A 27,222-nucleotide genomic window follows, 5' to 3' on the forward strand; every position below is an offset into this window, starting at 1 on the left:
CAGATAGAAATTTAATTCCTTCTACATTCTCATGACTCAATTGTGACTTCACACTGTGCTACACAGACAATTTTAGATAGCAGGGTCGCATCTTACAGTTAAGAAGTATGATACACTTTGGCACGTCCTCTGAAAAACAAAATAAAAATGCTAACGCCGAAATTGCGTTACCTTATAATGATTTCAAGGTTTGAGATGAGAATTCCTGGATATCCGTTTGTCAGAAAGAATTCCTGGATGCTCGTTTATCTGAAAGAAATACATCAATTTAGAAGATCTACAGAGGCTGATGGCTCACACACTAACGGTATTCTTTATACGCGTAGTCTCGCGCCAACTTTCCATGACACCTGTTTCTTGGAGTGTACTCTAGGAGTCACTAGCTATTGGATTTTTCCCTCAAACCACTTCATGAGGTATTTAAAGGAGTTAACAAGTTCAAGACCAATAGGTTTTAGCGTCTCGATCCCTTACATCCCAAGTAACGAGCACAGAGGCTATGGATGGGGCTGGTGCACCAAGCCCCACTGTGGCCCCCAGAACCTCTGATGTCAACTCATCCCCAAGACCACAAAGGTGGCCTGGTAAGGTTTATGAACAGAGGATGTCCAGGTGTAGCTGGACACTCCTACTGCTCAACTCTACTGTACTCCACTGTCTGATGCAGTATTTCCTACAGCACCTGTCATGGACTTGGATTTGAATCTCAGTTCCCCTCCGTACTGTTAACAGAGACAGAAGTTTACTTCTCCCAACCCTGTTTTTTTCTCTAGAAAAACGGGACATTGCAACCTGACTTTGGGAGGCTACAGTCAGGATCAACTGGGATGAAAAGTACAGGTAGAGTCCCACGAAGCATGAAGCACGGAGTCTACCTATTTCTCACGATACTGTGTCTTGCACAGCTGGGGTCCGGAAGCGCCGCGGGCTATCCCTTCCCCTAGCAGCTAAGGTGGAGCTGGGGAGGTCAGGGTATCCACAGCCAACCCTCGGAGAACGCTGGATACTTACCGCGGCTGGTTCTGGAGCAATTACCTCCTGCATCTCAGATCAGGTTAGAAACAGGCATAGGAAAAGGGTAAGGTGCCGGAACTGCATGTGATCAGTGAGCCAGGATCTGGTCAACAACCGGGAGGTGGTAGCATAACAGATAAATTCAGCCCCGGAGCTTCGAAGCTCTTGTCTCCCATGGCTTCCGGTCCTCTTGTGGCTTTCTGCTCAGCTCCGTCCGTCCTCCCACCCAACAACCTCCCAGGTCTGACCTCCACAGGTCTTTGACCCAGAATTCTCCTCCTCATCCCTCTCTCCTGGGTGGTGGGGATGGCAATTGGAGCTGGTGTCTCGTGCCCACCCAGCAGCCACAGCACCTGGGGCAGAAGGCAGGGCTGGCGAGCAGCCACCAGGCGAGGCAGCCTGGGTTCCTATGGGCTGGGGAATCGCCAGCATGTCACAGGTGGAAGAACGGTACCCTTTTCCTTTAGCATCAAGAAAGCTAGGGCAGGTGAGGGCAACCAACAAAGGAACAAACCTGAAGGAGAGACCGCATCCCACCTGCTCGGACAGACGGCAAAGCAGGGGCTTCACGGATACACCTGTGGTTTCAAGATGAGTAAGCTAAGAGCTAGAGCAACCGCAAGATGGGAGGAGAGAATGAACGGAGCCATAAACACTTCCAGAAGAAGAGAATTTCTCCCAACGTGAAATGCACAGATAATTTAATGGAATTTACTTGATTTTCCCCTCTCAGGGTCTGACTTCAGGAAAACAAATTACAAAGTCATCATCACATTCTAGATTTATTACAACTGACCTGCAGGCAAAAGGATAGGACTATTACATAAACACTTCGATTCCATGTATATATCTTAAATAGAGGAGGGATTCAAACAAGAATACAGGATAAAATATTCCCAAGCTCCAAGAAGCAGGTATGTTACTGAGCTTCATTTGTACAGACAAATAAGGCAATATCCCTGCACATTAGCTTTTTGATAATTTTTATACATTTTTCTATGGTACAAGAGAAAAATAACCAGAGCTCACAATGTACAGTTCTTACACTATTTTCACAGTTTGTGAACACTATACACCCTTTTGTTTTAATAAAGATACACTGTAATAAATTCCTTGCCCTTAAGTTTATAGTTTATAATAATCTATGATTAATACACTAAAATTGCCTTTCGATGTGGTCATCCACACAAGAGAACGGTCAGATGAAGCTCCTGGACAGTCAGAATTGCTTTTATCCCCACGTGTCCGATGGCAAAGTGACCCTATGCGGAGCCAGACGGGAAGTGGACAGCAGAGCAAGAGATTTCCTCCTGAGTCCCCGGGAGCAACGGAGGATGATGGCTTGGTGTGGTCGAAGGAAGACGCGCAGCAACGCTTCCTTTCCGAACACTGGGAAGTCTAAGGTTTAGGAAGCCGGGGTGGGGGGAAATTGGGGAAACAAGGCGAGTGGACCGAAGCAATAATTCATTTCTGAATTCTGAAATTTACAGGGATGTAACGTGAATCAGCACCGCTTTCCCTCGACGGTTTTGGGAGGGGCCCCCGGCACCGGTGGCCGTCACCTGCTTCGGACGGCACCACCGGCCTCGGCCCGGGCCTGCTCTCTGTGCGTGCACTGCCACACAGAGCCGCACGCTCGGGGCCAGCACGGCCACAGCGATGCCCAAGGGGAACCTGGCTAATGAGGAAGGGAAGAAGCACAGCAACAGGGGTCAGATTTCAGGGGCCTCACAACTATTCTGGGGCGGTTTGGGGGTTTGGTGTGTTTGGGGTTTTGTGGGGTTTTTTTTTTGTTTTTAATAGAATTCCAATTCCAAAAAATAACAGTGATCTGCCAGAGACTCTCACAGGTGATGAGCTTCTCTAAAGGACCCTCATCTGGTCAAATGTGTCTCTAGAAGATGCTTCTTCATCACCTACCACATCGGCAGGGCCCCACGTTTCTGAGCCTTTAAACGTTGGAGCATAGGAGGGATGTGGGGCTAACCGTCCCTGGTAATTAAAAAGCATTTTGATATAGGAGGGGGTAAAAGGCAAAATATTGGATTAAGCAAAAGTCACAGAGCGGCAACAGACCAGGCGGGAGGGGACAGGGATTCAGAAACCAAAGATCTGGGCCAGTGAGAGCAAAAGACTGGGATTTGGTCTTGTGCTGCCTACAAGCAACCTCTATGTAATCAGTCAAGGCACATCGCTTCTAGCTGCTTCTCCCTGTGAGTGAGCTATGGTGGCTAAAGTATCAGGCTTGGGACGGGGACCAAGGGGGATACATAGCTGCTACGAGTTGTTCCAGATCAGATGCTAGAAATGGAAACATCTGTACACTTTGCCCTCAGTACGTTTTTGTTTCAGTCCGGGTGGTTTGTGGCAGATGGAACATCAAGTTGGCAGCACACCGAATTTTGAGAATGAAGATTCTTAGGATCAGCACCTTCTTTGACAAGTGGCAGACTCCTGAGTCTTCCCGATGAAGAGCAGAAGAACCAGTAAAGGAGAAAAGAACACATTCTGTCCTGTCTCAATATTTCACTGTCCACTTCTTTGAACGCAACATGGTTTTTGGTAAAGATAAATTCATTCTAATTTAACGTGATATTTCAAACAGGAAATTTGGCTGAGCACATCGATCCCCGAACATCGACTGTGACGGTAAAGCAACAGAATATCAAATCAGTAAATCTATTGCACTTGGTGAAGAAAGTAAATTCCTCCTTTGTCCCCCAGCTCCAGAGGGCCGTGTGTCTTGTCGGCTGCACCAGCTCTTCTCACTCAAGCCCGAGTCTCTCTGTTCAGACATAGTACATCCATCACCGTGTTCTTCCGGCATCTGGAAGTCTGACAAAACACCACTCCAGTAGCTGCGTCTTCAGGTTTCGAGTCTAGAAATGAATTTAAGATGTGATCTAATCACAGTCAACAAATTGATCGTACTGACTTCCACATTTCATGACTAAATTCATCACAATAGAGCAGGATGAGGTCTTTCTGACCAGCACTAACACTGTGTGATCAATCGGGTGTCACGGGGATGCATGTTCTAGGTGACGGGAGTATACAGACATGATGGAAACGAACACCAATCTTATTGCACATGGTGTCTGGGCGAGCAATAAAAACACTGTGATACGGGATGAAAATTCTTTACGTCTTGCTTCCTCTCAGCCCTTTTTTCTCGAGTCTGACGTAGCAGCGAGATCAGTCGACATACATGGGAGAGCTGGGAGTCGCTGGCATCTGATCCAGGATTTTACAAACATAGCAGGCGACCTCTACGGTACGTTCTTCATACATCAAAATAAAGGGATGTTTCTGCAAGAAAATGGAACAGAGAAAAAGAAAAGAAAAACATCAAAGTTCGTGTCAGAGGCCACAGATCGTGACAGGGCACAGAACGGAAGGCTCCAACCACACGTGGCTGCACAGTATTGTGGCACCAGCTCAGAGAGGCAAGCATGGCCCATACTTCATCAAGACGTGGTGCTGGGTGCGGGCATGCCTGATCTGGAAGAGCCGTCCGGGCAGTGAAGTCAGGAAACTATTCTCTACACCGGGGAGCATCTGTTAAGGCAGAGACCAGAGCTGGGGCCTCTGCCGCCATCTGAGAGCCAAGAAGAGCTGCAGGAATACCAGTCGCCATTCCTCTTGGGACACAGACGTCAACTTCACGTCCCATTTCCCCACATGCAGCAGAAGGATCTTAGAGAAAAGACTCTGCCAGTGCCTCAGACCCCACTCCAGGAGGCTCAATGGGATCTCATCCTATGAGCTTCTGCCCTGTCCCCTGCAAAGCCCCCCTCTCCCTTCACATGCCATCTCCGTCAGTACTTTTCTTTCACGGCTTCTCTAAGTATGCTGACCGCGTATCTTTAGTCATTGCTGCCGCTGACCACAGGTTGGAGCACATCGTAACCTGGCCACTAGACAATGGGGTCTTTCCCTAAAAGATCCCCACATAATCAGATCAGTATTTTCTTCACTGCCGAGACCGATGCCACATCCAGGACTGCTTATGACGCCCAAGTCCCGGGGATGGGTGAACTGTCAAAGACACGGGAATTTTCTGTGTGATGTAACTTTGCGTGAGCACATTTCATGAAAGCAGAAGCCCAAAAAAGTCTTACGGGTATGTTACGCATACACAGACCGTGCGGTTGAAGCTGGCTCCTTAAAGTGAGTGTTAAAACTCTTGGGGGTAATTTTTATGACATGTCAAGGCCAAAATTTTCCGTGAGAATCCAGCTAGTAAATTGGTAGGAAAGTTATACTTCCAATTCTCTCTTTCCATATATCTGTTTCGAACATTTTTTTTAAATTACTCAATTAGGCCAAGCTGTTTGTCTAGGACGGAGAGGACTAATATTTGCTTAGTGAACTGGCATGCTAAGAGAATTTGCAGTGAGGAAATATCTAAAATTCCCAAAAGTAAAAAAAAAAAAAAAATAGAATATAAAATAAAATAAGATTCCCAAAGTCTCATACTCACCAGAAGTTCTTTATACTTTGGCCTTTTGGATTCATCCTTGGTAAGGCTAAAATAACATAAAAATACCATTAATAAAACGGAGACACAGTTACCCAAGTATTTTTCTTTTCACAAATGAAATATTACAAAGAATCAAGCAGTTTTTTTCCTTCAGATACAAGAGTAACAACAAGAACAACCCACCGAACATAAAAAACACAAAAAATTAGACAATCTATAATCTAAGGATTTTTCCTTAGGATATTCAGTGTAGAAGCATTAGTGAAAAATCAGAAACAAGGTAACTACTGAAAATCGGGTAACTTACAGCACAGCTGCATGGCAGAGTTCTACACAGTTAAATATACGAATGTGTAAGTATAAAATTGTGTGTGTGCGTGCATGTGTTTTCTAAACATACACACGAGTACTTGTACAGAACTACCTAAGAGAAACCAGAGTCTGGGAAGTAAACTATATATAAATTTTATCAATGTATCCTTATATTTTTAAAAGTTTTGCATTCTGCCTCTCAATCCTGTGTTCTCTGGTCCAAAAGCTGACAACCGTGCAACCTCACTAAGGACTATACTGATTTATTGAACCCTCTGCCCTGATATTTTCCCCTTGAATCCTACCTTGTCTAATTAATGTTACCGGGAAGTATCTTCATGTTGTTTCTATTTCCTTAATTTGTCCTGGGCCATTTCTTAATCACCACTCTCCTCCAACGTCAATTAGATTCATTTTTTTTACAATCAAAAGTTAATTAGGGGCACCTGTGTGGCTCAGTCTGTTAAGCATCCAACTCTTTCATTTTGGTTCAGGTCGTGATCTCAGTGTCGTGAGATCGAGCCCTGTGTCAGGCTCTCCGCTCAGTGGGGAGTCTGCTTGAGATTCTCCCTCTCCTTCTGCCCCTCACCCGAATTGTTCTTTCTTTCTCTTTCTTCCTTCTCTCTCTCTCTCTCAAATAAAGAAATCTTTTTTTAAAAAGTTACTCCTGGCAACATAGTTCACCAATTTCTACAGCCGGTGCCGTGTTCTACACCCCGCACCTTCTGTACCGCACAGCGTGTAGCTATACAGAATTCCGGAATGCAGAGCGTCCCCCAGCAGACAGCTACCAGCCTCTTAGGGGCGATCTCGGCTGAAGACAGCCACCTCAGCCCCTCTGGGGCAGCCTGAGCTAGTGACCGCCCCAAAAAGGGGTAGACAAATCCAGATCCTCATCCACGTCAGGCCAACCTCAGAGGGCCACCCAGCGGCATGGCTTGCTCCGGGGTCTGCCGAGGCCCCCGCTGAGAATGCGCTACAGCCCAACTTCACCTCGCTAGGGCTGACTGCAAGGTCGCTACCACCTCATCGGCCTCCTGCACGCTGTTCTCTGCCTTCCAGGCAGCCAACCTGCAGCCCCCTTCTGTTGGGTTCACCTCCCCCCTTGGCCAAGTCTATCTTTTCTAACAATCTATGAATGGTAAACTCGTCTTTCCATTGCCCCCCCAAAAAATCTGTATTTCCTCCTTGTTTTGAATGATAACTGAATGCCCAAGTATAAAACTGTAGGACAAGGTTAACAATTCTATTTCCTCTATACCCTGGAGCTATGACTCGTTTTCTGGCAAATACTGTTGCTAATAACAAGCTGGTGGCAGTCTAATTAATCACTCCCTCACAGACATTCTATCCTCCTGCTAACTTATCCCTTATTATTGTTCTGCACTTTTACTTCAGTGCATTTAGGTATAAATGTACCTTGGTTTATCCTACATGGTAGAGAGACTTTAATTTCAATCTGAGAACATATCCTGGATCACTTCTCAAATGCTTTTCACTAGTGTCTCCAATATCGCTTCCCCACTTCCAGAATCATCTTGTCATTTCCACTACATTCATCCGAGAAGTTCCCATTCTATTCTCCTTGGTGCTTCACTACTCTTTGCTACAGTGTAATCTGTGTCGTGTTGGGAAATCCCGCAGGCCGATTCTGCCAACTTCCCCAGTTCCGTCCTCAATTGTTTCTAGTCTAGAGTACAACAAATCTGCTATCCTCTGTAACGATAGCTATGTTTTTTCCTTTCTAAAACGTCTAATTAGTTTTCATATCCAACTATTTGTTTCATTGGGGTTTTACTTCTTCCTCAGTTTTAACAGAACCTCCACCTTCATTTCCTTGGACACCCTAAATACACTTATTTTATTCTGAACTGTATTTTAGACTATTCCACAAACTCAGCTTGATGTAACATAAACTCGTGTTCTGTTTGTTAGTTGCTTTTCTTAGCATTAGACCCCATGCATTTTGGAATTTCTGGTTTGCAGGGTGTGCGCGCTTACGCGTACATCTGTTCAACGATTCTCCGAGTGCCTGCTAAGTGCAATGAACTAAAGCAGCAGGCAGAGAGACGAGCACCAGCTTCCTTAGCTCGGGTCCACCAGCACTGAACAAGGTCCCGTAATGGGTCTGTGAAGCTCCTATCTTCTGCTGATTTTAGGATGATTACAGACCCAGTCCTCCGACTGTCTCTGAGCCTGCCACTCCGGAGCCCTGCAGCACACTGTGGCCCAGGCAGTGACTGATTCGCGTATTTCGTTCACTCCCTGGATCCTGACTCTAAGCAGACTCTGATCCTGTGGATTCGTGTCCAGAAAAGGGCACTTGTCGACCGCTGATCCTGCAGGAAGTAATGTCCCAGCTCCCACTGCCTGCTTCTAGACCTGGGGAGAGCAAGGCCAAAGCTGCAGACCTCCAGAACATTTTATACATCCTTCCATCCAGCTGCCGTCCACACTGGTATCCACTTCATAAAGCTGCCCCGACGTTTTGGTTTTCGATTTTTCCATGTCATTTACTGGAGCAAAAAGCTGCGCCAATGTAGAAACTCATGATGCCATGTGAGTAGAAATGTTCAACCAAATTATTATTAACACTGACTATCCTCTGTTTCAGAATTCCTGCTGCCATCAGTTATCACATTAACCCCAACTAGTTAAGACCCCTGCGTCCAATAAGGTCGCGACTTGTCAGGTTCATTCCAATGAAATGAAATGTTAAAATGTATTTCCTTGGCCACATCTCAGGTGCTCTGGCCAACACACTGGGCAGAGCAGGTTGTGAAACATTTCCATCACCTCCAAAAGTTCTGCGGCAGCTTCAGACCCACTTTTCAGTTTACTGATCTCCCTTCAATTACACCTAATCTATCTGCTGCTTAATCCAGCTGCTGAGTTTTTAGTGTATGCTTTTTATTTCAGGATGTTCAATTTGGTGCTTTGTTAAGTTTCTGTTTCTTGCTTGTATGTCCAAGCTTCTTTTCCTTTAAGATTATAAAAAAACTTGTTTTTCATTATTCTCGTATCTGAAGTCCTCAGATGTATTCCTGCCATCAGTCATTTCTACTAATTCTCATTTCTTGTATGAGTGTTGGAATTTCTTCTGAACAACTCATATTACATTTGACTTTATCTTTGGGAATTCTTGGGTCCCAGCTTGAAGGATCTGGTCTTGCTTCTGCCGACTGACTTGAGTCTTTCCAATCAGCTGCCTCTTACAATCCTTACTCCCCTAATTTATTTTTTTAAGCCACTTTTTTAATTGAAGCATCATTGACACATAATGGTACAATGGTTTCAGGTATACAACACAGTGATTCAACAAGTCTATACGTTACGCTATGCCCCCCCCCCCGTCACCACACAACGCTCCGACAACATCACTATGTTCCCCACGCTGAACCTTTCCTGTCCATGACTTATTCCTTCTCCAGCTGGAAGCCTGGGCCTCCCACTCCGCTCCAGATTTCACCTCTCCCCCCTTCCTCCCCTCTGGTAACCATCAATTCTCGGTGTTTATGGGTCTGTTTCTGCTTTTTGTTTATTCATTTGTTTTGCTTTTTAGATTCCACGTATAAGTGAAATCATGACATTTGTCCTTCTCTGTCTTATTTCATTTAGCATAATATCCTCTAGGTCCACCCATGTTGTAACAAATGGCAAGATTTTCTTCTTTTTGTGGCCAAGTAATATTCCACTGCACATATGTGTGCATGTGCACACCCCCCCACACACTCCCCACATCCTTATCCATTTATCTATGGATGGACACAGATTGCTACCGTATCTCGGCTACTGTAAATGATGTTGTGATAAACACAGGGGTATACATATATTTTTTTGATTTAGTGTTTTCATTTTCTTTGGCTAAATACCCAGTAGAACTACTGAATTGTATGGTATTTCTATTTTAATTTTTTGAGGAACTTCTGTACTGTTTTCCAGGGGCTGTACCAATTTACATTCCCACCAACAGTGCACGGAGGATTCCTTTTTCTCCATCTCTTTGCCAACACTTGTTATTTGCCTTTTTAATTCTAGCCATTCCGACAGGTAGGCGGTGATATCTCATTGCTGTTTTGATTTGCATTTCCCTGATGATGAGTGATGCTGAGCACCTTTTCACGTGCCTCTTGGCCATCTGGATGTCTTCTTTGGAAAAATGTCTATGCGGGTCCTCTGCCCATTTTTTAATTGAATTATCTGCGGGTTTCTGGTGTTGAGTTGTGTGAGTTCTTTATATATTTTGGATATTCACCCCTTATCGGATATCTTATTTCCTGTGGTTTCTGATTTCACTGAGTTTTAGAACTCTGTGGACTCCTTAGTCTTGTACCAACGCTGATACATATAAAAAGAGAGCACAAAATGTTTATCCAGCATTTTAGGAGTTTCAGTGCAATTATGTCCAAGATTGAATCCACTCTAATAATCTGCAGTCCACACTCATCATTCCACAGCTGTTTCTCCACTCTTCGGGTATGGCTCTTCGCTGGTGTGTACATTTATGTGTGCCTGTTTTATTTTTATTTTAATTTTTTTTTAATTAATTTATTTTTTGACAGAGAGAGAGAGAGACAGTGAGAGAGGGAAACACAAGCAGGGGGAGTGGGAGAGGGAGAAGCAGGCTTCCCGCCGAGCAGGGAGCCCGATGTGGGGCTCGATCCCAGGACCCTGGGACCATGACCTGAGCCAAAGGCAGACGCTTAACGACTGAGCCTCCCAGGCGCCCCACATGTGTGCCTGTTTTAAATAGAAGCTTGTCAAGTTTTCTTTATCTTTGAAATGCATAAAACAACAGCAAAATCTTACAACATCCCTAGATACAGTGGGTTTTTTTTTTCTCCTTTTAGTTAATTTGGTCTGGTACTTTAATTTAAGGACTCCAGTTTTTCTTCAAGTAAAGATAATTTTCATTTTAATTCTCTATCAGGTAAGTGGAATCTCCTGGATTTTTTTTTTTCTCCAGGTCTCTCATCATTTTTCTCCTGTTCATCTTTTTATTCCTTTCATCTGCAAGATAAACTCAAGGGTGTTGCCTATGTCAGAGATTTGGTCAACCCTGCAACACCCACTATGCTATGTAGCTGCCTCCCCTTTTGATTAAGGAACCATGTCCGCTACTTGAAAACTTTTCCTCAATTCAAATTAGTCCATTCTCACCAATTTTTTTCCCTGACTTTTTCAGTGGCAAATTTCACAAGGGGATGTTTGTTCGAATTTTTCAGACTGATAACAATTCTCATCTTCCTTTTATTTCTCCAGGCCCCACAGGCATCAATGCTGACCGACCATCAGGAGCTGACCCTGGTCACAGTCCTCGGTGACTGGGAGAAGGAGTGGACAGCCATCCCTAGAGCATCACCACCTTGCCAAAGGATGTTTCCTGGGTCTGTGAGCACAGCTTCCGCCATGCTCTCCGGCCTCTAACCAACACAAGGGTCCTTACCAGGGGTCATTGCAGCAAAGCCTGAGCCAAGTGTAAGGCAGGAGTGAATACTGCCAGAGTCCCAGCCGTGTCTGGGATCCACTACAGAAAACACTCCCTCAAGACTTTTTTAGGATCAAGATCTGCTTCCTAATGGCCTGGGCCTCCTGTCGCAGGTGCTCTGTGCCAAGCTGAGGAATTCCAGTGCAACTCTCATTTCCTGCCCGTGGCGTTTTCCCTCTGCACACGGAAAACTCGAGACCAGTCGGCCATCCCTGAATTCAGCCTCATCTTCCCAATTTCACAAGAACTCCTCAAGGATAGTACTTCCGCCCTTTTTCAGAACAAGTAAAGACTTTTAAAAATTCCACTAATGCTTTAAATAGGAAGTTTAAAGCAGGGAGGAACATAAACTGTGCGCTGGTATTGTCACTTTGGTCCCTAAGCACTCATCTCCTTTTTATTCCTTAAGCAAACTTTGAATTGAAGCATATGTTCAGCAAAGAACACACATTCTAAGTACAGAAAAAAAATAAGAGGAACAATATTCTGACTCTATTACCTTGTCTGCTTTTTAAAATACATGTAAATGAAATCATGCATACTGTTTTCTGTCTTCCTTCTACCACGCAAGGCCATCTTGAGATTTACCCCTGTTGCGAGCATAGCAACAGCCCATGTTCGATGCTATATAGCGCCGTGTGAACAATGCTAGAGCTCACTGTCCACTCTACTGTTGACAGAGGCGCTTCTTTCCAGCTGGAGGTGATCATGAATATGTGGTTCTGCGCGTCCTTACGCATGCCTCTGTCTGCGCTTTCACGGGGCACATACTTGGGACTTGAACTGCTGGAGGGTAACACGTGCACCAGCTCTAGGAGATCCTGCCACAGCTTCTCTAGAAGCTGTGCCAACTCATAGGCCTGCAAGCACTGTATGGGACTTCCAGTTGCTTCAGATGCCCTGGTACCCGTTGGTCTTTTAAACTGTAGTCATTTCTGCTGATCGTAATCATGTCTCATTGTAGTTTTGATTTGCATTCCCCTGATGTCTAATAATGCCAAATGAACACCCTTTTATATGTTTACTGAGCACCTGAATGTCATCTTTTTAAGCACCTTTTCAAGTATTTGGCCATTTTTGGTTGTCACTTTCATATTTATAAGTGTTTTGTACTCATGAGCACTGTACATATTCTGAATGAAAATCCTTTTTCAAGTGTCTGTACGGCAAGGACACTGCATCGTCGGCATTTCATTCAGTGGTGTCTTCTAATCAAGAGACATTCTTAATTTTAATGAAATCCCTTCTTTTATGCTTAGTTGCTTTCTGTGTGCTGTTGAAGAAATCTTAATCTAGCCAAAGGCCATGAGAACATGTTCCCGTATCTTCCATACATGTTTAACTTACACAACTGCAGAAACTCAGTTTGGCCGAAAAAGCTCAAGGGGAGGACTGAGAAATGTGGCTAGCGCAAAAAACCAGGTCCAGATCATAACGGGTTTTGAAAGCCAGGTTAATTGAGACCTTTTTTTTTTTTTAAGGGCCACGGGCAGCCTCTGGACCAGAGCTCCCCAGTCTTTTATCATTAAATTTCCTGGGAAATTTAAACACTGCACATCTGTTTATATTCCATGTTATCCAAGAGTTTCTGCCTCTCCGGAACAAATTTTTGCCCCCTTTGGGGTGATGATATCACTCTGTTAAAAATGCATGCTCTAGACAGTTTTAAACAAAAAGTAACACGATCAGATGTGTATCATAAAAAATACAACTCTGACAAAAAGAAGAAGAGTGGTTTGGAACAAAGTGATACTGGCTTATGAGAAAAGCCAACAGAAACCTGAATGATCCAGGTCAGAGAGGACAGAAAATGCCCAAGGACAGCGGAAGGGAGGAGAGACAAGTATGGAGAGCTGATAGGAGCAGGTCCTAAACACAGATGGACTTCCGACTACGGCCCCGATGATCTGGAATGAGCTGGAAGCATGGACCTACTCAGGGAAAACAATGAGACACTGATGTCTATAACCATTATCTGTAGGGGTATACTTGCACCAAGGGACACAGAAAGAAAAAATACACAAGTACTACACATGTATCCAACAAAACCAGTAAGGAGAACAGGGGATTAAGATGAAAGCAACTCTAGTGGAGGGTTCACAGGTGATCATTTTAGAAACTCTGCTCCATGACTCACACAGATTACTTAAACGAATTATTTCATTAAAATGGAATATATAAAATGATCGCATGCAATTCTATAAACTGCATATTTGTGTGCAAACTGGTAGAAGTGGATTGTTTTTAAAAAGGAAAAACAGCCGATCTAAGTCATCTTAGAAAACCTTGAGGTATTCCTCCCTCCTCTGGAAAACCAATGCAAAAGGAGAATTTAATTACAGAAGATGAAATATTTTCTAACTGTATTTTCTAATTATTTTAATATTTCCTGATTATTTGAAAAGAGGGCAATGCTAGACCATGAAATATTAAGTCTTAAAGGGACGAGAGAGAGGAGCGAGAAACAGCACTCCTGGCAAGAAAAGCATTTTCAAGAAGGCTTTTTGCTCAAAAACATATCTTATTTTTAAATCATGTTGGATAAATTATCAAAGATATTCAAATGGTAACAAAACAGGTCTCATTTAAAACACAGACTCGAACAGTAAAAAGCACGACTGTATTCCTGCCGTATCTGCACGTATTTATTTTTACGTTCTACACACATGGATGTGTATGTGCACACACACCCACTAAAGGTGAACAAACACCACCAGGGGTCAGGTTCACACCTCCCTCGGAATAAGGTTTCAGAGAGCCAATACACTGTCCACCAGCTGAGCTCGGGGCCTGGCTCTACCACGCGCACCCCATGTGTTACAGGCTACATCAGAGCGGAGATCCACCCTGCAACTTGCAGTCTGACCCGGGAGGGTCCTGACTTAGGAAAAGCTTCCAGGTGATTCCAGTACAACTTCACTGTTAGAACCACATCAGACTAAGACGACCAGTCTCGCCTGGGTTGTATTTCTGCTACAAGGCACTAGGAATCTGGAGGCAGCAACCTCCCCACCACCATCTGTTTTTCATCAGTATCCAGTCGTAGAGTGAGAGAGTGATGCTCTCCAGGCCAGCTGGAACCGTCCTTGCGGCCGGTGTGACCCAGAGTCCCAGCTAGGAGGCAGAGTGATGGGAAGAAGCTCCCCTTCCCCAGTGTGAAGCACCAACATGGCTAAGTAAGGCTCGCTGTCCTCACCACATGGTTTCCGGGAATTCAGAAATCAAGTACTCACCACAAGTTGACAAAATTGATGAAGCTTGGGGAGAACTCCCTTTCCTCAGAGTTACTCAGCTGTGGAGGGTCCCCTTTCACGACTTGTGTGAGTTGATCGAATACACTATTCCACTTTGGATAAGGAAACCGGCCTGTGGCTAACTCGTACTAAAGAGAACACAGAGGGAAAAACAAAATATACTGGGCATTATTTACTGCTCCTCACTGGAACACCCACACTGAAATCTGAATTCCAAGCAAAATTCTTGTAAAGCCTTGAATCGAACCCAGATGAGGGTGAGGTGAAATTTTCGCAGTTATGAAGGCTAAGTGGAAGGGGTATTTAGAAATCAAGATAATATAAGATCAACTGAGTTCCAGGACTGAGACTAAAAGGAAACACCAGATTTAAACCCAGACAGTGTCGCCACTGCCTAAGCGCATGGGGGGTAGCCCTCAATTCTGAATCCTTTGTATGAAGGATCCTGGAAGGCTGGTTCTAGAACTTTCCTGGTGTGAAGTGTGCACAATCTGTAGTTATCTGAATGGAAGGCCATGTCCAGAACAGTGGTCAAAATCATTTTGAAGGTAAGCAAACTTTCAAGCAACAAAAGACCAACCGGAGCTCAAAGGAAGCAACATGGAAATTCTGTACTCCAGCCATCCTGTGGTTACAACAATTTCACCCACAAGCAGATTATTACTATAACTGAAGAAATCAAGTCTGGGTCAAACCCCGAACCCCAACAATGATGCTTGGGACAGTATCTCTAAACCACACCAAACCAGATCTGTAGGATCTTACGGACGTACGTCCCAATGCACCAAAGGTCAAACATATTTGTGGACTGTATTCTCATCTTTCTCTCGCCCTGTTCTGAGGATAATGAAAACAAAAAAACTGTGCTTTTTCCAAAAAATAGGTCTAAATCTGCAGCATGGCCTAAATGAGCCCCATGTTGGGTGTACTGACAGGTGACTTGTTAGGGGAGGGTGAGACCCCCAAGCTCACTGGGAGAAGACATCTGTGAGACAGCGCTGTCTGAGGACACTGTCTCAGAGATTGTTCAGCTCAGGGATATCGGGTGGTGTTGATTTAGTCGAGTATTAAATTACTGGTTTATACAGTGAAAGGAAAGCTACCAAGCAACAACAAGGGCATCCTCCAGTGGGAGGCTGGGGCCGGAAGTCCTTCTTCACCCTAAGATGGCACCTTCAGCTTGCCACCATCCCCAGACACACACACACATATGCCTGTGGGGGGCGGGCAGGCATGCCACACACACGCAGAAATTCAGTCCTCTGGCTGAGGTTTCTTTCTGATATAAATACAAATGCTCGGGATGAAGTAAACCTTATTGGTTATTCACAACACTAGGAATAACTTTATCAGATTCATTCTTGAGAATAGATGTTAATAAGAGAAGGAAACGGTAAAATGCACCATAGAAAGTGAAGGACTTTGGAACTTAGAAATTAATTTCACACATTTCTTAATTTTTTTAAGATCATCCATATGGAAAATAGACTATGAAACTATTATAAGTACTGAATGCCTTGCTTTTAAACAAAGTTTAGCCAGGTATACTAAAAGAAGTTGCTGAAAATGTTCCTGTTAAACTTTTCACAGAATAAAATTCTCTTTTTATGATGAAGTAAATACTCTCTTTAAACGAAACTGGTTTGGGCATAGACAGGTGTTTCTGAATCGTGAATATCCTTTATATGCACACGGTTAGGTACCTCAGTGGGATGCTACAGGTCGTGCTGTAGGCCTTTGGACCAGTCACCAGACCTAAAAGATGCCCAAGTTTCATGTTCTCTCCTAACTAAAGAAGGGATTACGTCTCTCCTTTGGTCAGTTGGCTTCACAATGAGAAAAGACTCCAGGAGGTATTGCCCATATCAGGTCACGAGAGAAACCGGACGGAGTCTTCTGCAGAGGTGAGTTACTAGCCTTCAACTCTCGGGACAGAGAATTCATTAGGCCCGGGAATGTGACTCACCAGGATCACTAACAAGGGTATGTGATTCTCATCTAAAGGAAGACCTCAAGACCACATAATGCCAATGAACAGATGGAGATTATTTAGTAAGCTACAAAAAAAATTCTCTGCTCAGAACCTGTGTTACCTCTGGGCCGTGGGACCTTATTAAAAATGGGAGGAAATGAAAGGAAAAGTTTGGGCTGCCTCCCAAACAGAACACAGCCCCATCTAGTGATGGGAAATTCCCACAATGTAGAAGCAGCTGTCCAAAGTCAGAAAAATGCCACTGAGCTATAAGAGAGCAAGCACAAGAAAATAAATCTAAAATTTCAAAACAAAATTTAGTAATAGGAAGTAATAAGCAAATAAAGATACTTTTAAGACAAAAGGAAAACTTCAGTCCAGTTGCAGGTGAGAAAGAAGAGTTTACTTCATTGAACTTAGTTGCAAATTAAGTAGCTTTCTCACTCTTCTCAGTGTTGGTTTAAGGTAGAACTTTTATTAGAATTATCACCTAGGTAGTCAGTGTTCCTCCAGAACTGAATTACTTTCAGCTCACTCATTCATTCTATTCAGAGTACAGAAGATTCCAAGCAGAAACTATTTTCGTACATGTAAACATGTCTGCCTAATACCCACCCTGTACAGAGTATTACCGGACACACTGCTCTTCCCTGAGGTGGGAGGAGCCAGGCACCGCTGCCCTGACTGCAGGTGAGCCGCCCTCCCCTGTCCCTGTTCCTGATGCAGGTGATGACTCCTAATATCTCTGGCCAAGAGATCCAGAGCGACATTGAAGGACCCGAGGCGCTGCATAAAACTTTGAGGGAAACCATTAACTCTGGCTTGATTTTTACAGTAAAACACAGACTTTTATTCAACAACCAGAAGACATAATCCCTATGATTATAACCATAGAGAAAAAAATAGGTAAATAAAGCCAAAGACTAGAAGAGAGAAAAAAAAAAAAAAGAGCAGTTCTTATGAGGGATGGAAGGCTGATAAGATTTTCTTTCAATTCTAAATTTCCTGCTACACCACCGTGACAAACATACCAATGTGATCCCCAAACTCCAGACATCAGAGCGGACATCATATCCTTGTCGTGATGCACTCGGGTCGATTCTTTCAGGCTGGAACAGAAAGAGAAGCCATGGTCATTCATTATGCACACTCTCAAGGAACAGGACGGAAGCAACAGCTGGGCAGGGAGCCGAAATGCCAGCTTACTCCTAGAAGAATCCACGTCTAGGGTCAGACTGGGAGTAACAGGAAGCCATCATTATACTGAAAACCACCACCAACAACAAAACCCAACCCAATACCACCTCCATAAAGGGAACACAAAGCAACTCTTCTAATTTCTCCCCCTAAGGACTCACCAGCATTTACAAACCGGAAGCTGAGAACAAAGAAAAAAGGAAGAAAACTGGAAAAGTGAAAAAAATAAAGAATTACAGGGTCAGATTAGTAAGCAAGTAGTGGTAGACAGAAAAAAACAAAAAACAAAACAAAAAAAAAACTAAGTCTTCTCTGTTTCACTGAATAAGGCCACACCACAATATATCTGAGATACAAGAGCAAACATGAGCTAAATTCATTATAATTACTCTACCCATTCTTCATCATAAAGCTAAATGCATCACTATGCATATCTTTAAAGATATCTATTAGTCATTTTTAACCAAATTAAGGCACTGTCAAAATATATTATCCTATCATGCAAACAGCAAAAATCATCTTTGGTAATTTGGGAGCATTCTTTGTATTTCTTTGAGATAAGGGACCATTATTTACACAGTGCGTAAGGGATGGAGAGGAAAAGAGAGAACCAGTAGCTCAGAGCTGACAACGGTCCTGGGCAAAGGCTGAGAGTCACTGCTATTGGAAGAAATGTCCAGAAGTACAAGAGTTGACTGTGTTATAATTTCTGCCTGTCAGCAACAACTGGCTTGGAGACCTATTTTACATATTTTTGTTTTGAACATGAGTACTGTGGCTGCATCAATATTCACTGGAAGCTACTTAGTTTTTAGTTGTAAAAATATGTATTTAAGATAAGATATGAATTACATAAAAAAGTCCCAGATAGTCAACCAAGAGAGGAAAATACTCGGTTCAACAGCGGCAGGATACACATTTTTCTCAAGCTCTCATGGAACATCCACTGATATAGACCATGCTCGGGGCCATAAAACATGCCTTATTTTTAAAAAGAGAAAACATGCAAAGCATGTTCTCAGATCACAAAGTCACTAAATTAGAAATCAGTAACAGAGAGTTACCTGGGAAATCCCCAAATATTTGGAGATTAAACGACACCTTCTAAGCAACACACAGATCACAGAGGAAGCCTCAAGGAAAAAACAACAACAACAACAAAAAACTTAGCACTAAATGAAAATGAAACAGAACTCATCAAATGTTGGGAAATGCAGCAAAAGTAGTGTTCAGGGGGAAATTGATAGCACCAAATACAAATACTGTAAGACAAGACAGATCGCAATCAGTACCTTACTCTACAACTTTAAGGAACTGGAAACAGAAGAACAAGTAAAATAGACAAAAACAAACAAACAAAAACCACAGAGAAAAGACAACAAAACCCAAAGGGATTCTTTGGAACGATAAACAAAACTGACAAACTTTCAGCTACACTGAGCAAAAAGGAGAGACAATCAAATGACTAAAATCAGAACAAAAGAGGGGACATTACTACTGCTCTTCCAGAAATAGAGGAAATGGACACATTATTTGAAAATGAAAGCTATCAAAAATATTACAGAAATGTGAATAGACTTAAAACTACTTTTTCAATGAATTTGTTATTAAAAACCTCCCATGAAATGCAAGCTGGTGCAACCACTCTGGAAAACAGTATGGAGGTTCCTCAAACAGTTGAAAATAGAGCTACCCTACGACCCAGCAATTGCACCACTGGGTATTTACCCCAAAGATACAAATGTAGGGATCCGAAGGGGTACGTGCACCCCCATGTTTATAGCAGCAATGTCCACAATAGCCAAACTGTGGAAAGAGCCAAGATGTCCATCGACAGATGAATGGATAAAGAAGAAGTGGTATATATACACAATGGAATATTATGCAGCCATCAAAAGGAATGAGATCTTGCCATTTGCAACGACGTGGATGGAACTGGAGGGTGTTATGCTGAGTGAAATAAGTCAATCAGAGAAAGACAGGTATCATATGATCTCACTGATATGAGGAATTCTTAATCTCAGGAACAAACTGAGTGTTGCTGGAGTGGTTGGGGGTGGGAGGGATGGGGTGGCTGGGTGATAGACATTGGGGAGGGTATGTGCTATGGTGAGCACTGTGAATTGTGCAAGACTGTTGAATCACAGACCTGTACTTCTGAAACAAATAATGCAACATATGTTAAGAAAAAAGAAGAAGAAGAAGATAGCAGGAGGGGAAGAATGAAGGGGAGTAAGTCAGAGGGGGAGACGAACCATGAGAGACGATGGACTCTGAAAAACAAACTGAGTGTTCTAGAGGGGAGGAGGGTAGGGGGATGGGTTAGCCTGGTGATGGGTATTAAAGAGGGCACGTTCTGCGTGGAGCACTGGGTGTTATGCACAAACAGTGAATCATGGAACAGTATGTCAAGAACTAATGATGTAATGTATGGTGATTAACATAACAATAAAAATTTAAAAAAAAAACCCTCCCATGAAGAAAAGTCAAAACCCAGATGGGTTCTGGTGAACTCTTTGAACCATGCAAAGGAGAAACAACACCAGTCTCACACAAATGTCTTTCAAAAATGTTGCATGAGGCCAATATAATCACTTACGGAAACCTTATTAATAAAGACATTACAAATCTGGGGGGGGATCGGGAGGGGGGGATGAACCATGAGAGATGATGGACTCTGAAAAACAAACTGAGGGTTCTAGAGGGGAGGGGGTTGGGGGGATGGGTTAGCCTGGTGACGGGTATTAAAGAGGGCACGTTCTGCGTGGAGCACTGGGTGTTATGCACAAACAATGAATCATGGAACACTACATCAAAAAAAAAAAAAAAGACATTACAACACAATTCATAACCCTCTTAAACACAGACACAAAAACTGTTAACAAAAATAATGAGAAAATCTAATTGACAACATGTGAAGAGGTAATAATCACTAACAAGTGATGTTTATCTCAGGAATACAATACTGACTTAAAACTTGAAAAACAATGTGATGCACCATATTTACATAAAAATGAAGAAATACCATATCATCATCTCAATAAATGTAGGCATCTGACAAAATTCAAAATTCAGTTCTTAGCACACCAAGAGAAAAGAAGGAAACTTCATTTCACAAAGGGCATCCAAAAATCACCGAGAGCTAACAACATACTTACCTGTGAAACCTAGAACACTCCCTTCCCAATTAAATGTGGAACAAGGTACAACTTCTCTTTTTTTTTTTAAGATTTTATCTATTTATTTGAGAGTGTGAGAGAAAGCATGAGCAGGGGGAGCGGCATGCAGAGGGAGAGGGAGAGGGAGAAGCAGGCTCCCCGCTGAGCAAGGAGCCCGATGTGGGGCTCGATCCCAGGACCCCGGGATCATGACCTGAGCCGAAGGCAGACGCTTAACCAACTGAGTCACCCAGGCGCCCCCAAGGTATAACTTCTACTCAGCTTTATATTGGAGGTCCTGAGCCAGTACAAAACAGTAAGGAGGAAAACAAACAAAAAAACAAAACACTATTTTACTCACAGACACCTGAACTTCTGCAACCATTTATACAGAAAATCCCTACTAAAGTTAATGGTGAAACTAGCAAGGACACAGGGCACAATAACAAAATATGCAAATCGTCTGTCTTTTCTACAACAACGGAAAAATACTGGAAGGGGTGCTTGGGTGGCTCAGTCAGTTAAGCATCTGACTCTTGATTTCAGCTCAGGTCATGATCTCGGGGTCCTGGGATCAAGCCCCGAGTCGGGCTCTGCGCTCAGCGGGGAGTCTGCTTCTCCCTCTCCCTCTGCTCCTTTCCCCGCTCGCTCTCTCTCAAATAAATAAATAAAATCTTTTTGTAAAAAAAGAAAAATACTGGAAAATATATTTTTAAATTCCACTTACAACAGGAGCATCAAGAAACATGAATTCCTTAGGAATAAATTTAAGAGTTCAAGAGTTCCTACCCTGAAAACTACAAAACACTGCTGATAGCAAATGACTTCAATAAACAAAGAAACAGCAGGTACTGAGAAACTTGGTAATGCCAAGCTATCCACAGGTGAATGGATGAATAAATTGTGGTCTATCAGTACAAGGCAGAATGTCTCAGCAATAAAAAGAATGAACTCACACACAGAATGGCATGGCTAGCTCTTCAAAACATTATGCTGAGAGAAAGAAGGCAAGACACAAACCAGTACATAGCCTAAGATGACATTTAGATGAAACTCTGGGAAAAGCAAATCCAACTGACACTGACAGAAAACAGGACCAAAGATCTTGTTTTGGTGACAGACATGGTCATCTCTTGATTGATGAGGTCATTACATGAGTAACTACATGTGTCAAAATCCAAAGTGTACATTTAAAATGGGTGCCTACCATTTGTGGTTCTGGCGGTCATGTCCTTCTGAAACTGCTGTATGTTTATGTCAAAGAGCTGGGATTTCTAGCACATGTGTGCTGTAAGAAAACTTACCCAACTCCTGTAAATAAGTCAAACGAGGATTTCACTTCCTTTTGATCATATTGGAGCACGAACAAACCTACCCAAGGATTATTTACGTGTCATTTCATTTTGCTTGATATTTATTATTCGTTAGGGCCAGAAACTTAAGTTACATGATTACTGGTATATTTTTGCCCATAGGCGATGCAAATGATTTCTATTCAGTAACCCCAGAAGTTACTTCTTTCTGGACATGGAGATGAGGAGCAGTACTGTATTTGAATGAGCCACCCCATCCCAGCGTTCTTTCCTCAGGGACCACAAATACTGAAATACACAAATCTTCCTGAGCTAGTCGCACCTTCCTCCCTGTCCAGTGCTCTTATGAACGAGTTAAATGTACTTTTGACAGGTTCTTTCTTTACTTGTAGGCATAATATTTTTAACATTTTGAAAATTATTCTTTGAGAGGAGTAGATACTTAAGATTCACGAAATTATTTAAAGACCCTACATCTTAAACCTAAATCCAAAGTGTAGGTTTGAAAAACAAAAAGCTTTTTAAAAGTATAAAGTTTAGGGGCGCCTGGGTGGCTCAGTCATTAGGCGTCTGCCTTCAGCTCAGGCCACGATCCCGGGGTCCTGGGATCGAGCCCCGCATCGGGCTCCCTGCTCGGCGGGAAGCCTGCTTCTCCCTCTCCCTCTACTGTTCCCCCTGCTTGTGTTCCCTCTCTCGCTATCTCTCTCTGTCAAATAAATAAATACAATCTTAAAAAAAAAAGTATAAAGTTAAAAGAAAACATCAACTCAGAGAATAGGGTATGTAACATTAACAAAAATAGGAGCAACAACAAAAAAAGATAAAACAATTTTATATCCAAAAGTATATATAAAAATAAATACACAACTCAAGTTACTCTGTATTGAAATATGTAAAATAAAAACCAAGAAATAAGGAGAAACTGACAATTGTAATGTTAACAGATTTTGAACAAATCTTTAATTTTCTTGGAATAAATGTAGTTAATAATACAGAACAGGCCTTTTCCGATATTTCATTTTTAACTGGTCATTGATCATGCTAAAAAGAATCTCAGTATGTCCCAAAAGGCAGAAATGCACAGGCTACAAAGCTTTGAGGGGAAGTAAAAAGCCAAGAGATTAAAAAGAATCAATGAAATACTTTGTAGTGGTTCGCTATGATGTGTAACGAATTATCCTAAAACTCAGTAGCTTAAAACAACAAACGTTTATTATCTCACAGTTTCCGGGATTCGGGATTCAGGGACTATTTTTGATGGGTGGTTCTGACTCAGGGTATCTCATGACCACAGTCAGGATGTTGGGTAGCGCTGACGACTTTACTGGGTTCTGGAGATTTGTCACCAAGCTCATTCACACAGTTCCTGGCAGGAAGCCTTAGTTCCTCACCAAATGGGTCTTTCATAAAGTTGCTTAAGTGTCTTCACAACATGGTAGTTGGCTCTCCCCAAAGTGAGCAATCCAAGGAAGAAAGAAGACAGAAGGTACAATGCTTTTTTATGACCTATTCTCAGGAGGGACACAATGTCCTTTCTGCCATATGTTCTTCATTAGAAATGACTCACTAAGTTCAGTCCATGCGTCAGGCAGTACTTGGTCTCCACCTTTTAAAGGTAGGTGTAATAAAGAACTTGTGGACAAATGTTTAAACTACCATACATTTGGATATTAAAAAACATTCCAGTAAATAGCTCTTACAGGTAACACTTAAAACTAAGAAAACAAAAATATGTATGTGTACACATGTACACATGCATACACACCCACACGCTTGCTGATGCTGAGGAAATAGTAAAATTTCACAGGTTTTGAAGAATTCTCTATATTACCTCAAAGACTCCTGGCTAAGATGGATTTCAATCTCAAAGAACAGAAAACTATGCTACCACAGTTGTTCTGAAGTCTGGGGAAACTTATTTGAGCTCGAGGAGGTCAAAGATGTTTTGCTCATGAGATCATGAGATAATCATTAACTTTTTACTGTATGAATAAAATAAAGATGGAAATTTTCCCAATTTGATTTTTAAAGCTAGCACAGCCCATATAAAACCTTCACTATATGAAACTATAAACCAATCTCACTTAAACAGTTTCATGCAGAAATTATAGATACTAACATACCAAATGTAAAAATATATTAAACATATAAACTATGAGCCAGGTAGAGATTATTTCTCGAATGCTGGAATGGTTCAACCACAGGAAATAGATGTTACTATGATCATCCTATTAGTAGCTATGCAGGAAGAAACATTTCCTCATGGATTGACTGATACCAAAAAGGCACTTAATAAAATTTTAACAGCTGTTCCTGATTCATTCTCATCTTCTCTCTCTCATACACACACACACATACACACAGAAACGCACACAGACTTAAATCAGAAAAAAAGCATTTGCTTTCAAGTCCCAAAAAACACGAGAATCCTACTATCAATACTGTCATTCAACATCTAGATGTTCTAGGCAAAGCAACAGAAGTAAATATGAGAAAAGTAAATACATACACATGTATGAGAAAGATCAATAAATATGAAGAGGGCCAAGGCAAAAATTATTTGCAGAATGGTACCTTGAGTACCGTCTGAAACCTATTCAAAAATGAGGTAGATGAGTAATTTGGCTGGTTATAAAATTAACGTATCAATCGAAATAGCTTTCTTCTGTATATCAACAACTGTAGGAAAAGAGACCGCATTACATTCAAAATAGCAACAAAAACCTGTCTTAGCACCCAAGAACACAGCAAGGCACAAACACTCGGGTCTCAGAGGGCTCAAAATCCGTTTGGGAGATACAGATACTAAAGCAAGTAATCAGGTGGTGATGAGTTACGAAGCAGAGCAGGGTCCAGGAAGTAAGAAACGGAGGGCACCACGTCAGATGTGGTGGTCCAGGCAGGATTAGCGAAGCATCTGCTCTGAGACCTAACTGAAGTGAAAAACTGGCAAATTAAAAATATTCACAGGGGAGAGAGTTCAGAGGAGAAAGGAAAAGACCCTGAGGGAGGACTATGCTTCCACACACATGTGGAACGGAGAGGTCAGTGAGCTGGGCAAACGAGGCTGAAGGTAACATGAGGGCAATTTAGGAAGACAGCTGAGGGCCAGATCATGCAGAGCCTGTAGGCCCACTATGAGGGTTTGGGGATGAGGGGGTGTCATCTGACAACTGCTTGGAAAGGACAACTGTCTGCTCTGTTGAGCACAGACTATGCAGTAGAGCAAGGTTAAGCACGGAGGCCATCCTGGAGATGGCAGCAATCAGGCAGGTGAGGAATGCCAGTGGCCGGGCCAAGGAACATCCATGGTTTTTAAAAAAGAGGGTGGGTTCCATGCCTTGAAAGTAAAGCAGACAAGCCTTTGCTTATGGACAGGATGCAGAATATGGGAAGTAGAAGGAAACGAAACTCCTAAGTCTGTGTCCTGAGCAACTGGAAAGAGGGAGCTGGTATTTACTGAAATATAGACAAATGGGGGTGGGGGAGGAGGCAGCCCCCAGATCTTATAGGGCGCAGAGAGGTGATATGATGAGGCCAAGAACTCAGTAATGGACTTCTTATATTTAAGACTTCTAAGGGATCTAAGAACGGTTATAAAGTAGGAAACTAGATACATGACTTTGGAATTGATAGGCGAGGTGTGGGCAGGAAAGAAATCATCGGCATTCACCATTCCTGAGCATCCACTAAGTGACAGATGCTGCACTTCGCTGAACAAAAGAGAAAGAAAGTATTAATCCTTAGCACTGGATGAACTCTAAAAAAAAATGGGGGTAGTTAAGAGGAAAAAAAAAGAGACTGAATACTCAGCCCTGGGGCACACCAGTGTAAAGAGATCGGGAGGATGAGAAGGTCCTAGAGAACCAGGAGAGAAAGTCCAGCCAGGAAGGTAGCCAAGAGCGTATGTCACAAAACCAAGTGACAAAAGTCCTTCATGAGTATAGCATTTCAAACATTACAGGAAAACCAGGGAAGATCATGACTCAAAACTCACCACAGGCTTCGGCAACATAAAAGATGGTGTTCGCTCTGATGACAGCAGTTAAAATGCAGTGATGGGAGCAAAAGAACCCACTAGGATGGGTCCAAAAAGAATAAAAGGAGAAAAAAGGGGGTGCCTGGGTGGTTCAGTCGGTTGACCATCCGCCTCTTGATTTTAGCTCAGGTCTTGATCTCAGGGTCGTGAGTTCAAGCCCCACGCTGGGCTTGAAAACAAAAAAAAAAGAAGAAAAAGTACACACAGTGGGTATAAACAAGTATGCAGAAATAATGACAAAATTTGAAAGAATTTATTTAAAAATGTGTACAGCCTGTAAGAAGAATTAACAAGAAACATTAAGATAACCAGCAGAATAGAGAGAAACAACATATTCTTCACTGGAAAGACTCAAGAACATAAAAATGCAATAACCAAAGGAATTTATATGTCTAATGAGATGCCAATTAGATTCCTGCTGAGTTATTTTTAATAATGATACACTGTTCATATGAAACATACAAAAAGATGACACAACACAGTCCAGAAACAGTCCCAAATCCAAGAATTTAGTACAAGAGTACTGATTCTACACAATGGAGTTTGAATAAACAGATAATTAAAAATAAAATTTTTATTTTATAGGTGAAGGGGATTAACAGGGCACTTGTTGCCATGAGCACTGAATAATGCATAGAATTGTCGAGTCATTATATTATATACCTGAGACTAACATCACTGTATGTTAATTATTCTTGAATTAAGAAAAAAAGGGGGGGCCGTGGGGGGCTCAGTCAGCTAAGCATCCGACTCTTGGTTTCGGCTCAGGTCTTTATCTCAGGGTCACGGGATTGAGCCCCGTGTCAGGCTCCGTGCTCAGCAAGGAGTCTGCTTCATATTCTCTCTCCCTCTCCCTCCAGCTCATGCTCTCCCTCTCTCAAATAATAAAATCTTTAAAAATAAATAAAAATAAAAATAAACAAAAGTTTAAAAAAATTCTTAACGGTTAACCATCTGTGGGAAGAAAAGTTACACTCTTCCCCCTTACTAAC

At 42.5% G+C, this 27,222-nt stretch overlaps 1 protein-coding gene across 2 annotated transcripts in view; it reads right to left on the minus strand.

Annotated features, from left to right (window-relative positions):
• Positions 1-1,698: 1,698 nt before the first annotated feature.
• The window catches only part of MAP2K4 (mitogen-activated protein kinase kinase 4), a 135,923-nt gene continuing 110,399 nt past the window's right edge, over positions 1,699-27,222 (minus strand). For both annotated transcript variants that reach the window (XM_028089058.2, XM_028089057.2), the window contains 4 exons: positions 17,555-17,632; positions 14,531-14,679; positions 5,498-5,543; positions 1,699-4,323 (listed from right to left, as the gene is read on the minus strand). In XM_028089058.2, the coding sequence (XP_027944859.1) occupies positions 4,210-4,323; positions 5,498-5,543; positions 14,531-14,679; positions 17,555-17,632 (387 nt within the window). In that variant the 3' untranslated portion in view covers positions 1,699-4,209. The remainder of the gene's footprint in view (positions 4,324-5,497; positions 5,544-14,530; positions 14,680-17,554; positions 17,633-27,222) is intronic.

Source organism: Eumetopias jubatus, unplaced genomic scaffold (genome assembly GCF_037043125.1).
Source record: "Eumetopias jubatus isolate StellerSeaLion01/CBP00866 unplaced genomic scaffold, mEumJub1_p1.0 scaffold_10, whole genome shotgun sequence".
Classification (NCBI taxonomy): Eukaryota; Metazoa; Chordata; class Mammalia; order Carnivora; family Otariidae; genus Eumetopias; species Eumetopias jubatus.